Source organism: Anser anser, assembly GCF_964211835.1.
Source record: "Anser anser genome assembly, chromosome: 3".
Lineage (NCBI taxonomy): Eukaryota > Metazoa > Chordata > Aves > Anseriformes > Anatidae > Anser > Anser anser.
Genome location: NC_139722.1, coordinates 2558219 through 2572095, shown reverse-complemented (window position 1 = coordinate 2572095; position 13877 = coordinate 2558219). Strand labels below are relative to the sequence as shown.

General features: G+C 47.0%; 1 protein-coding gene across 4 annotated transcripts in view; it reads left to right on the top strand.

Moving 5' to 3' along the window:
• The first annotated feature begins 1007 nt into the window (after positions 1-1007).
• The window catches only part of KIF13B (kinesin family member 13B), a 126676-nt gene continuing 113806 nt past the window's right edge, over positions 1008-13877 (top strand). For all 4 annotated transcript variants that reach the window (XM_083828642.1, XM_083828640.1, XM_083828641.1 and 1 more), the window contains exons 1-2: positions 1008-1480; positions 11890-11983. In XM_083828642.1, coding sequence (XP_083684768.1) covers positions 1141-1480; positions 11890-11983 — 434 coding nt within the window. In that variant the 5' untranslated portion in view covers positions 1008-1140. The remainder of the gene's footprint in view (positions 1481-11889; positions 11984-13877) is intronic.

The following is a 13877-nucleotide window of genomic DNA, read 5'->3' as shown; positions in this document are numbered from 1 at the left end:
GCCCTTCTGAAATCTTATATCAAAACCTCTCAGAAGAGGGTGTTATTTATCCTGTCACTGTCACAAAGCCTTGTCCCTGTCCTTGATGTTGATGGGAGTACAATTCTGAATATTTCTTTCTGTCCTCGCTGAAATCTGGCCTTTCAAAATACCACGGAGAGAGCCCTTGTTTTGAACTAAAATAGCAGTGACAAGGTTTTCCAACCGTGACCGTTTAAATGAGATTTTGCATCTCTGCATTAGTTTCATTCTTGCTCTTTGTGGGCAGTGGCTGCAGTTGAGCAGTTGGGCCGTCTGATGGGGAGAAATTCTAACATCATTCGAACAATTATTTAGTTATTATTTTAGTGAACTGCCTTCACTAAGCAAGCTGCAGCGAGCCAGTTAATGATGTGGCCGCAGTGTGTTGCTCTGAGAAGCCAGACCTGACCATCGTTAAATCCACGGTCTCTACACTGGGTTGTCGTTCACGATCTTTAATGTGATGGGATCTTTAACATGATTTTTAATAGCCAGAAATCCCCCACAGCAGCAAAGCAAGGCCATGCTGCTTCATAGAGTAAATCTTGTGGTGAGGTGAGGGTTTTGTCTCAATCCTGTCTCCTCACAGTGGGTATGCTCCAAAATAGTAGATAACTTGAGATTTTCAGGTTTGGTTTTTGCACCATTATTACCGTGAATTCTTGTAATGGATACCAAGTTATCAGACACACAACATTAGCTATCACGTCAAACATTGTTACCTACACTCAGATACGCCCGTCTTCATACACGTTCATCCCAGCACTCAAAAAGATATAAATCTTTTAATTTTTTTGATAGAGATGGCTTGGTTTGGTCACCAAAGTTGCAGTTTTTCTACTCGTGAGGGTGCAGCAGGTGAACACGAGAGGCGAAGTGACCAGAAGAGACATGTTTAACCCCAAAAGCAGTGTGGAAAGCTGTCTGTGTGCATCACGAAAAATGATTGTGTTCCCCTCAGAAGGTCCCAGGGCACTGCTGGGGACTGAGGTGTGATACCGCTCACTGGCAGCCGAGTGGCAGCGCCTTGGGGCACCCCGAGACCCACCCTGCCAGCACCCAAAACCACAATTTGGCCTCCACTGAAGACCTCTTTCCCCGAGGACTACATATCCCAGCATGCAACGCCACCCCGGGCCACGACGGCGGGGCCGGACTACAACTCCCATCGCGCATCGCGCCACTCCACCCCCCCTTCTCCCGGCCAGCCCGCCGCGCTGCACGCTGGGGGCTGTAGTCCGGCCGGACGTTGGTCAGGCACGGTGCCTCCCTCCCACCGCCTGCCGGTCTCGCCCCGCTCCGCGCTCCTCCCCGCGCCGCCGCCGGCTGTCCCTCCGCAGACGGAAGCCGAGGAGGGGCCGAAGGGGACCGCGGTGGGCGGGGGGGGAGGCCGGAGGGGGCGCGATGGGGGACTCCAAAGTGAAGGTGGCGGTGCGCGTCCGCCCCATGAACCGACGAGGTGAGCCCTTCCTTCCCCTCCTCAGCGCCGGGCGGGGGGGTGTCCGTGTGTCCCGGGTGTCCGTGTGTCCCGGTGTATCGGGTGTCTGTGTGTCCCGGTGTATCGGGTGTCTGTGTGTCCCGGTGTCCGTGTGTCCCAATGTCCCGGTGTCCGTGTGTCCCGGTGTCCGTGTGTCCCGGTGTCCGTGTGTCCCGGTGTCCGTGTGTCCCGGGTGACCCAATGTCTGTGTGTCCGTGTGTCCCAATGTCCCGGTGTCCGTGTGTCCCAATGTCCCGGTGTCCGTGTGTCCCGGTGTCCGTGTGTCCCGGTGTCCGTGTGTCCCGGTGTCCGTGTGTCCTGGTGTCCGTGTGTCCCGGGTGTCCCAGTGTCTGTGTGTCCCGGTGTCCGTGTGTCCCGGGTATCCCAGTGTCTGTGTGTCCTGGTGTCCGTGTGTCCCAATGTCCCAGTGTCTGTGTGTCCCGGTGTCCGTGTGTCCCGTGTGTCCCAATGTCCCGGTGTCCGTGTGTCCCAATGTCTGTGTGTCCGTGTGTCCCAGTGTCCCTGTGTCCATCACGGGCTCCAGCTGCGGCTGTCCTCTCAGTAGGGTCGTGCAGCTGGGGGAACCTTCCCCCCTCACACCTCTCTGCCACCTCCCTCCTCAAAACCAACTTATTTCTCCTCGTTCCGCCCCGTTTTAGGGCTTTTTGTGGTCTCCCGGGTGCACGCCTCTCGCACCTGTTTCACAGCCGGGCCCTGCCCTCCCCCAAAGATCTTGTCCTTCTCTCTGATTTGGGGGAAAATTCCTCCTTTTCTGTATTTTCCCTGCGCTAGCCCTCTGCCGTGTCACTTCTTCCCCTCGCCGGGATGGAGTTGACCGGCTGACAGAGGCACCACAAGGGAAAAACAAACGTGGAAGAGGAAGTGTGAATTGAGGAGAGAAGGTTTTGCTGTTTTTTTTTTTTTTTTTTTATTTTCCCCTCTCAACGAAACTTGCCTGAGGGTTTTGTTAATCACACCGCGGTCCGGGCATCTGCTTAAATGTTTATGACTCGTCTTAATTAGGAAAACTTGCTCGAGATTACGAGGAAGTAAGCATGAAAAGGGAACTGCAGCCGGGGAGTGGGGAGGTGAAGAAGGCAGCGGTCCAAGGAACGTATAAGGTTTTGTTTTCCCACATTCTCACAGAAGTGTGCCAAGGCCTCCTTCTGGGGAAAGGGGATCGAGGGAAGGCAGGTTAATAGCTGGAGCAGAAAGGGAAGGAAATATAAAGCCCTTTATCTCCTATCTGATCGGAAACAGAATAACTCTTTAACTCCTTCCAGTGAACAATAATAATAAGAAAAAGTTAAAGTCACTGAATAAAGTATTTCCCTACCTTTTAAAATAAAAGCAGGGGAATGTCAAACTATATTCGCAAGAGCTGTCAAGAACCTTGTGCAAAGTAAAGGAGATGGTGTTGATATCCCTATGGTCTGGTGGATTAGGTCAGCTGAGGATAGTTTGACCAGAATCTGCGTTTTTAAAATATTTTTTTTTTAGAGTTGTGGCAACGATGCTCAAAACGGAGGGAGGACACGTCCTCCTTGTGAGGAATTGATGGGCGAAGGGAGAGGGACAGGGGGGATGAGATGTTGGGAGCTGGCATCGAATGGGTTGCCCAGGGAGGTGGTGGCGTCACCGTCCCTGGGGGTGTTCAAGGAGAGGCTGGACGTGGTGCTTGGGGACATGGTTCAGTGGGTGACATTGGTGGTAGGGGGGCGGTTGGACCGGGTGATCTTGGAGGGCTTTTCCAACCCTAATGATTCTGTGACCTGGAAGGTGGTGCCCCGTTTTGGGGATAGTCACGGTCTTTCCTCTTGCTCACGTCCCTTTCCTGTCATAGATCATTTCCTTGCCTGTGACCCAGACCTCTTCTGTGTTGTGCTCTTCACTGCCCAGATTATGGGATCGTACAGCAATTCAGGGCGGAAGGGACCCCTGGAGGTCTCTAGTCCCATCCCCTGCTCAGAGCAGATCGAGCTTGATGAGGCTGCGCAGCTTCTGTCAAGTTGTGGATCTCCAAGGGTGACTAACACGCCTTTCCCTCCCGGCATATGTTTTGCATATGTTCAGCCCCGACTTTGGGCACGTGTAGTGGTCTTCCAGCTATTTCCAGATAGACACTGAGATCTGCAGAGAATGTACGTGGAGGTGCTGGAGGACGAAGTGGTGAGAATAAAGGGGAAGAAAGGGGTGGAAGGGCTGTAGGTTTAAAGATGTATATATTTGGGAGAATAAGGGAATGTATTGTTATCAGAGCCACCTTATTCTCTCTAAACTTAAAATGTAATGGGCTGAGGAGACAAGCTGGAACCTTGTTATGAGGTGGCTCAGCCGGGAGCGATGGATATCCAAGTATCACCCTTGCTGTTCACAAGAGAGAAAGGGGACTCGAATCCCATATCCTGCACATAGCTCGGCTGTCGGGGCATTACCTCTCCCCTGTAAGAACAGCTCTGCACCTGTTAAGCATCCCGTTATTTTGTGAGTGATAGCTAAAGCCATGCAAGTCTAGACTCAAAAATCAAATTATTTTTCCTCCCCAAAACAAACTGTCCTGGAATAATTTATTTACTTTTTTAATCAGGTTATTTGCTGTGATCCAGATGCTATAGGCAGTTTTAAACAACTGATACTTGTGTACAGCATTTCTGATGTTCGTAGAAGTTGTAGAAACAGACAGCGAGAAGAAGCCTATTTGTTTTCTCACCGCCACGATGTTAAATTTAAGAATTTGTGTAACTGATTTTCTTACGAGTCATCTAGCTGTAAGACTTCTGTGGCTTTGCTTTTTTAATCAGCCGTGAGGCAAGAGGCGGCTTTCTTGGAAACTCTTTAATCTGCACTTTGTTCTTAATAACGTTTGTATGAAGTTCTGGGGCTTTGGACCTGAAGCAAGTATTTGTTTTCTTCAGGGTCACGAGTAATGTTCTTTCCCTCCCTCTGAACCGAAAGGGCTTAAAACTGCAAACCTGTCAGATGGCTCCAACTGTAGGAGCTGAAGCTCTGAAATATATTCTCAGCGTTTACTTGTGGTGGTGGTGGTTGTCTGTAGCGTTTGAATTATGAATTTCTTAAGGCGAGGGTTTATTAGGTTAATAAAAGCGGTATGTTTAACGATTACTAATTTATACAGCTCATAAAAGTGTAATAGGTTCTGCATGCGTGTTGGAGGGATTTCTACGTCAAATAGTTGGTTAAAGGACTTGCATTTCAAGGTGATCTTATTGAGGGTCCTGCTTCTGTTTCATGCAAAGTGGCAATCCCTTAAGTAAGCTTACAGTACTAATTTTTAGCAGTGAGGGGAAGCATTCATAATTGTACTTGAATTATTTTTTTATTTAGGCTTTCTTTTTTTACATCTTGCTTCAAATTAGACCCCAATCCTACAGGCTGTGTATGGAAGCCATGATTTATAAAACAACGTCTGGGTCTTTTCACCTGCAGTGTCACACTTCCGAAGTTGTAAGCCCTTGTAGGCAGTAATCAGGACTTCTTTTTTTGTACTTTGTGAGCAGAGATCTCGATTAACATGCAGTTATAAAGGAAATAGTTCAGCTTGTTTTATTTAAGAAGACTCTTAAAGTCGTTTTTTCCTTGGTTTTATTGCAGTACGTCATTCGCTAAAATATTTCCTAGTGCACCACTTGTTGAGATGGGTTTTTCATACCACTCGGTGACTTCAGGTGTTGTATTTTAGAGTTGCAGCGGGTTTCCCTTTATCAATGTTGTCAGTGCTTCACTTCACTTAGCAGATATTCATTACGTTTCAGGTAAACGCTGCGTAGAGCTCAAGCCATACCACGAGGCAAAGCCAAAGACAGCTTGAGGCTTTTTATTTAAGATCTGTCTTACTGAATATTTTGGTTTCGGGTGACGTTGGCATACACGCATCCCATAAGCAGGTTCAAATCCTTGCGTTTGTGTGTCTGTGAATCAACCGAGCGTAGCGTGGGCATCCGCTCTTCCTGCAGGTTTGTGGCACCGTGGCACGGGGTCGATGGCTTCCAGGGGAAATCTCTGGGTTGCCTGTAAATAGACGTTGGCGTCTATCACGTTGAAGCGTGTTCATCTGGACTAGTTTCTGGGTTCAGATGCTGCTCGTTGATGATCAACCGCTGCCTGCAGTGCTTGCGAGGAAGGAATTTGCTGCCCTGTCTGTAAGCTGAGGGCGGTGTTAGGTGCTGGTTTGCTGTCCTCCTGCTCCCTGGAGGAGGTTGCATTCCCAGTCCACTGAAATGGAGACAGGGGCGGTTCTTCTGTGTTTGTTTGTTTTTTTCCCCAGCAAAGATTACAACAGAAACGTTTTATCTATAAATCGGGGTTTGTGCAAGCGGTCTTATAGGGTTAATTATGGTATTAGAGTAAACGAAACGGCACCTGTTGTGTTCTGATGGCAGCGTACAAAACACCAGGCTGTCCTGCCCTATAAACCTTGTGATAAACGAGCACCTCGACTTTTTAGTGCTTCCTGTTGGTTGTTGATAACCTATGAAATAGTGTTTGCAGTGTGAGCCGGATTAACCTGGAGGAAGGGTGACAAATGGGCAAAGCACGCAGAGTCGGTGTTTCACCTTGCATTCCTCAGCCAGGCAGTCGTATTTTAAGGACTCCGCAGGTGTTACGAGTTTATTCCCCACCGCCAGAGAAACTGGTGAGACTACCACGCACTCAAACGTGGATGCCACAGAAGGCAAGCAATTCCTGTGCTAATTACATCTTTAGAGCTAGCCGTAAGTGCAGTACGAGGTTACCTTTCTGCTCTGGTTTCACGTTTTACCTTCACGAAGCCAACAAAAGATCAGATGCGCTCACTGCGAATAGTTCTGCCCTGGCTTTTAGTGGCAGAGGAAACGTTCTTGCATTTCGTTCCTGGTGACTTTGAAGCTGAAACAAGAAAGCCACCAAGAAGACAACAGAAAGCCACCACCCCGATGAAGTCGCCTGGTCCTGGGAGCTGAGCAGCGCACGCAGCACTGACCACGAGGCAGGTTAATGTCCAGGTACACGGAGCGCCATCACTGAAGCTGTTTGGCAAGCTCTCTTCTTGCAGAAAACGAAACAGCGGAAGGTCAAATAAACAAACAAGCAATATTTACCCTTTGGGTGAAGTAGCCTTAACAAGCGAAGGGCTTGCTTGCGGCCGTGCTCATGCGTGAGCTGACGTACACCTCATCACGGAGATAATACCGTGTGCCCCGCCAGATGCGCTCATGCATATTTGATGACCTCTAATTGCTGCAAACTGATAATTTCATGATCGATATTTGTGCAGTGAATGTATAGCAGAGAAGCTTGAAAGGTGCCTCCTTAGACTTCACGTAGGCTTAAGGGACGAGTCAAATCAGTGTAGTGTTTCTGTCCTGAATGTGTAAATTAGTGTGGCTTATAATTAATGTCCTAAGAGTGCTATTAGGCTAACTATTTCTTTTTCCATTTAAGCTCTTAGCGCTGTCATTTATTTATAAGTTGTTTTTGCTCTCTGTTGTATAGCCAGTTGGTTTTCCCTTTTATTTGTGTTGGCGTCTGCATAGTGAAGGGCAAAGAGAAAAATCACTCTTAAGGCAACAAACACTGGCAGGGAGACGTGGGGACCTGTTGTGTTTGAACTGGCTTCCAGCTTTCTGAAAAAAACAGCAACAAAAGCAAACAACAGCCTCGTGGGTTGTTTTTTTTAGTTGACTTTCACTTAGCGTGCGATAAATATTTTTAAATGAGTATTTAAACATTTTTCAGTGTTCTTGCTGTTTGCTTTTTCGGACCGAGGAAGGCAGAGGAAACTAATTTCTTATTCAGTGCCACTTGCAGGCACGACATTCCGGTTCTAACCTTCAAGGGAATGTTAAGCTTGTGAAAATCTGCTGGCAATTTACAAAACACAATTTCTGTCGTCTCGGTCTTTACAGGAGATTATTCTGAGCTGTTGTATTTGGGGCCAGTTTTGACTTACGAGCTTAGTATGTGCACTTTAAGCCTTTCATGTTTTATTTTTTTTACCCCAGTTAATTTCTCTGAAGCCCCAAGAGCAGCCGTGCTGGCTCCCAGTGACTGCCGACCCCGATGTCCTGTCTCCGAGGGGACCTTTCTGCAGCTGCCCTGCACCCAGTAGTAGGACCAGGAAGAATCTGGTGCAGGTTTTATTGGACCTGGCTCGTAGCACCAGGTTCACATGTTTGTTTCAGTAGGATTTGGGATCAAATAGTATTCAAAAGGGCTGAAAAAATGGTCAGCCATCAGAAATAAGAGTTTCTTAAATTGAAATCTGGTGGAAAAAAAGTTGTATGGAAATGAAGGCTTTTGATGGCTTGGCAAGTGCTTTCCCTTAGTTTATCTTATAGAATGTGGCAACAAGTCAAGTATGTAAAGAGGAAGGTATAGAAGGCCAAATAAGTCACAACAGACATTTCGGCTACTCCGGCTGTTGGACTAGAAGCCGTTATGCCGCGGTCCCAACCACCAATTTAATAAATTGCAGACAAACTTACTTACTGTATCATCTTTCCTTTTAAGATCATCTCAAACCTCCCGGTGAAGGCTGTCGCCGAGGGTCATTTTGTCTGGTAACCTTTAAGGGGATGACTTTTTTAGCGTAGTGGCTGTAAAGCCCTTGGGATCAGCACGTGGAAAACACCATGGAAAAAAAAACAACGTTAAAAACTGTTCTGGAAAATCTGCTGTGCTGAGTTTACAAGTACCAGAGGCGTGACAGCTATTACGGAGGGAATGGAAACTCCTACCTGTCTTTGGGAGCATACCAGCGTGTCTCTAGCCTGCTGAATCCACCGTGGTGTGCAGTGGTAGGCTGCCCCAGGGTTTGCTTTTCCTGCTTGCTCTCGTTTTCTGACTTTTCTCTACCCTGTCTGAGCCGTGCTGAATTTCTTAGGTTAGTGAAAAAGGCCAAAGTGTATGGGTGGTGTGATTTATTTAATTTTTTTTGCAATGCCCGTAAGGCTTATCAAAGACATAATGATTTAGGATTTGCACGTGAGTATGGTTTCACCTAAGATCTGCGTTGCTTGAATCCCCGTTTTTATTGTCTGAGGAAACTTTTTGTAAGGAGTAGAGAAATCAAGAGAAACGGTAAGGAGAGTGGCCTCCTTCAAGGCCCAGCTTCCACTTTGACAAGTAAAATAAAAAGTCAACTCTGTGAGTAGCTTGGATGCACATGGCTTGACAACGAGTTTTGTGCTCAGCCCAGCTTCGCTGAGCAACTTCTACAGCTCTGAAACGTAAACGTGGAAAAATGATCGAGATGTTACCCGTTTATTATGGATGTCACAATTCCCTTACGCTGCAGCAATGGAAGAAGCTTTCGTTCCCCTCAATACGCATCTCTTGAGATGCCGAGAGTTTGAGTTCTGATTTTTTGGAAGGCAATTAGCTGATGAGTTTCTTGATTTGATGAAGCAAATGAGCAGTTGATTGTGTTTGCTTGGGAATTAATGAGTGAAGGTAGAAGGAGGTTAGGAATAATAATAGGTGAGATTTTTAAGTCTTGGTGGTTTAATGATGAAAACACAGAGCCACGATGATTTGTGATAACACTCTGAAGTTTGACTGTGTGAGCCACTTCTGTCATCGTTGCGCTCCTCGAAGCCGTGCTGTCTGGAAGAGAAAACCAACAAAAAACTTATCTATGTCTGCGTGGAAAGAAACAATAATCCCCAGCCCTGACAAACGACGACTCCTCCTCGCTGCAAGATGAACTAACCAGGGGTTTTGCTTATCCTCTTGCTTTGATGCAGCCTGATTGTGCTTGTTGTTCAGGGGCAGCAAGAGCACTGCTTGCTTGGGAGATGCTGAAACTAGTAAAAGTAAGGGCGGAGTACGTGTGATCGTATGAAAAAGAGGAGGAAGATAGTTTCTCTATAAGACTAACCTGCTTTAATGACATTGAAGACTTAATGAGGTGGAAATGATGATGATAGGATTTGCAGTACTAGCTAATGTAAGATTCATCTCTGAGCCTACCGGGATCATTAAAGAAATCAGAAATCAAAGAATATGCTTTGTGATGGAGACAGAATTTGTAAAAAAGTGTACGATGAGCTATGGAAACAAGTTTTAAACTACTTTTTCAGCAAAAAGAAGAGCTGCCCTGTGAAACTTTTGCCCAGGTAACTGGAATACGTGTCCGGAAGGGGATCTGATAGCTAACCCAGCTTGGAGGCTGAATAAAACCCTCTCTTAGGATTTATTCCCCGGGACACCGTGAGCTGGTGTAGCAGTTCAGGCTCAGCCAGGAGAAGGGCTTGCTCTTCTGCCTCCTCAATCCCCCTGTACACTCTTGTTTGCACTGCCTTTGGCGCTCTTCAGACCTCTCACTGGGCTGATGTAACCTTCTGTAGTGCCCGAACACATCCCTTTTTTACCGTTGGGTGGTTTTCTGCCAAGGGAGCAACTTAATGACTTGCAGAGGAGTCCGGCGAGCACGGCAGTGGTGGCAGGTAAGCCGCAGGCACACGTAGCCAGGAGGACTGTTCCCTGCCTGGCAATAGCTGGCTGTTAGTTCAGCTCACCTCATTTGTGCCCTGCGTGTACGATCCCCAGATAAGGGATTTTAACATTATCTTGCTGATGGCAGCAGGCAAGGTGTGCTTTACACGATGAACTGGCTTTGAATCGTCCCTCTTTTCCTGTGAGGGCGTCACTCTGAGGACCTCCTGTATCCTGTCTGTGTGCTCTCCTAGAGGTATTTCACAAAGAGATGTACAAGACCTCGAGTTTCGTGGGCAGTCGCGGATACAAGACCTGCCATCAGCATTCTCTCTCAGGAGGTAGATTAAAAAAAACGTGACAGCGACCACAGTGCTTACGCCCAGAGCGAGCCTTCTGCTTTGCATAAGGGAAGTAGCATATAAAAACCTTGGTCCGTGGTTGAGGAAAAGCAGGTCACTGCAACGCAGAACGTTAATCACTAACCAGCCAGGCCAAGATAAAGTGGCATGTCAGATCTGGGACGTACGAAGAGTATAATTTGAGCTAAGCAAGCATGTGTTGCGTATTAATGTTAGGTAAATTGGCTTTCAGGGTGTGGAGAGAAATTAAAATAAACAGCAGCTTCTGAAACTTGTCTGTCTCTTCCTTCCACAAAAGCGGAGTTTAATAATAGAGGAGAAGTTTGTTCAGAAAGAATTCCAGTTTCAGTTTCATGTGGCTGCTTGCTCTGACCTGGTAATCTTTGGCTTTCTTTGCTGTCTTTCAAATAGTGAAAAATGTATCACATCTCTTACAAAAAGTCAAGGAAAGAAACTTCCTCTTGTATTATTTAACAGTAGAAAGACGCCTGTGAGGTGCCCTGCAATAAATTAAACCTGTGGTCTTTGCCTGAGAGATTTGCAGTGTGAGTTTATAAGGTGCTGCGAGGTAAAAGAGCAGGCAGAGGTGACAAGGAAGGAAGGAGCAGAGATGAAGGAAGGTGAGGATTATAATTAACGTGATTAGACGGGAGCGTATTTCGGTGATTCAGGTGAGGTGCTGAATCCTTTACGGAGGTGGTTGTGCGTTGCCTCTTGCCATCACAGCGCTCGAGAGCACTCAGGGCGTCCCATTTGTGTCTCCTGTTTGTAGGCACCAGCGTCTGGGTGCGCTTTCCAGGCTCAGCATCGGTGTAAGAAGACAGGACTGCACCGGTGTCTGTAGGCAGGGACTTGGGTTGCAAGTGGCAGTTTGCTTTTTTATATCTAACTCCCTCTGTCGTTGGGTGGATACCCTGCACGGTTGTCGGCGTTATCTGAAGCTTTTATTTTGTTTTCCCCGCCTCTTCCGCTAAAGAGTGGGATTTATTCTAAATATTCCTATTACTCATAGGTCATATCCCATTGCTTAGCATCGTTTGGAAGAGTTGGCCTTTCCAGCTTCCTTGGAGCCCGTGGGGTGGGCTAAGCCCCTTTCTGCACACTCAGACCAAAATTATTTTTGATGGGACTTGAATTTCCCCGAGCAGGTGCCCCGGGCCGGACAGCTGGCACGGGGTGCTGCGGTATCACACGAGTGGCCGGGGAAACGTGCTGCACGTGGTCGGGGCAGCTTTCCTTCCAAGAATTGAGTTGTCTCGGAGGGAAATGAGGAGAGTTGTCCAAGTGGTCCCGTGCCTAACGGTTCTGTCCCCAGCAGAAATTTCATACCGCCTCGTATCCGCAGATCGTCCTTCAGCAAAACCTAAAACGCTCCTTCTTGGCGTGAAAAGAGCGCGTGCTTTAAAGCTGGACAGAATCCATCCCAGCAGAATATCTCTACGAGAGGAATTTGGCAGTAGTCCTGTTGCTATTCTCCAGCTGATGGGTGGCTGTCAGGCTGCGTGAATAAATTTGGTGTCTGGAGGAAGTAATGGTGGATATAATCCGGGAGCTTTGAGAGCGGCACTTGACACTTTTCTCATTTCTTTATAGAGCTTGATCTGCATACAAAATGTGTGGTGGATGTGGATGCAAACAAGGTTATTCTTCACCCCGTAAACACCAACCTTTCAAAAGGAGATGCCAGGTAAGATGTTTTGAATGAGGAAGGTCAGGTTTCATAAATTAAATATGAGGCTAACAACTGGGAAACGTAGGCCTTGATAGAGGGCTTTCATATTCCTTCTGCTATGTAGTTACCAGCATCTATAAGGTAAAGCTGACTGTGCCGTGCTGGGAAGATGCTTTGAAAAGCAAATACTACCTTTTAAAATGAGTGTTTGCTTCCTGCTCTAAACAATGTGCTAGCAATTAATGGGTCTGAACTGTTTTCATTCCTTCTCGTGCGCTATTATGGGACTGGAGATATTTAAATCTGCAGAATCATTTGAGCAGGGCACAGTTTGTCGTTTTGGAATGAAATCAATCTTCACAGTTATTTTCTCATCACGGGCTTGAACGGAATAGCGTGTATGAAGGGGTATAGGGACATGCTGGAGAGGTGTAGCTCTCGAGGGTCATGACAGTGGTGGGGCATCAAAAATGCATCAGAAATACTTGGAGAGGTGGCTAAGGTAGGGACTTGTGGAGTAGGGTTTGTGGAGGAACGGGCATCGATTTGTTAAACTGTTGTGAAACTGAAAAGTCGTGTCGTTGTTGGTAGGGTTCAGGTTGGGAGCAGTTAATTTATTGCTTGTTTGCAAGGGAAGGAAATGAAAAGCTTGTGTGCGTGAAACAAAATAACAGGGGTCCAGGAAAAGGCAAAAGCTGTTCCTGGCCATGTACAGTCGATCCTGATCTGTTTTCTGGTAAGGAAAAAAAAAAAGGGGGGGGTGGAGGGGTGACAGAACTGAGAGAAATTCAGCTAAACACACAGAAGAGCTTTGTTTAAATGCAACGTGTTGTAGTTTTCACAGAAAAAAATGTTTTTATCATGTTTTATCATGTGAAGCTGCGCTGTACATCACAGATGGGGTAAAGGACGCTGTTAGGCTTCACCAACCCCAAGTGGTAACATGCCGAAAAGCCAGCACAATCAACTGAATCAATTGCAGTATGCATTTTCTATTGACACCAGCTAAAAGACTTACTGCAGACAATGGGGTTGGAGCTTTAAGAAGGTCCTTAAAAATGGCTGTGTGGGGCGGGGTGGTTTTGTTTGTGTTCATATCTGCCTCCTCCAGAAACACGTGTATCGTTCAGCTGCCAAATACCTGTGCTGACTTGAGCCTCTCAAACCACGCAAAATGGCAGGAAAGGGAGATTCTCAAAAGCCAGGTTAGTCAGCGGTATTAAGGACGTTATCCGGAGTGTCTCTGAAATGTGGCAGCCGAGCGAACGCTGCGCAGTTTATCCTCACTAATATGTGTTTGCAAATGTTCATACTGCAGTCGTGAGAGAATAACGTAATGCAAATCGTGCCCCCCGGCGAGGGAGGGAATCGTTTGGCAATCGCCTTGACTTCCCAGGCAAGGTGGTGAGTCTTGTGTGAGAACCCAGCGCCCCGGACTGAAGAATGGCTCATTTGCATTTTCACAAATACCCATTGCTAATCTAAGCAGCAAGCAGGGTGAATTTATACAGGGTGATTACTACAAGGGGGAGAAGCGGAGGCCCATTAGCTGCCCTGAAGATTTGCCTGCAAACAGGGAGACAACGTATCGCAGAAGCATTAATTTGAAGCAGTGAGGATTTGGAAGAGGATCCTCTCCAGAATGTAATCCCCTCGAGAGGGGCAGCCACTCTGTTGCCTTGGCTTCTGCAGCTCCATCAGAGGAATCTCAAATATCAGCTCAAGGAAGAAGTTGGTTTTAATTATGGTTTTCTAGGTTTGGGGTTCATTTGTTTTCAAATTCTGTGTCTATTTCCAAATCCACACTCAACAGCTTTGCCTTGTGCTATAAAATCATTTTGATTTTAGGCTTGTGTAGTGCTCAAAGTGAGTTCGGGGAATTCTGACAAATCTCATATGCTCTTACTTC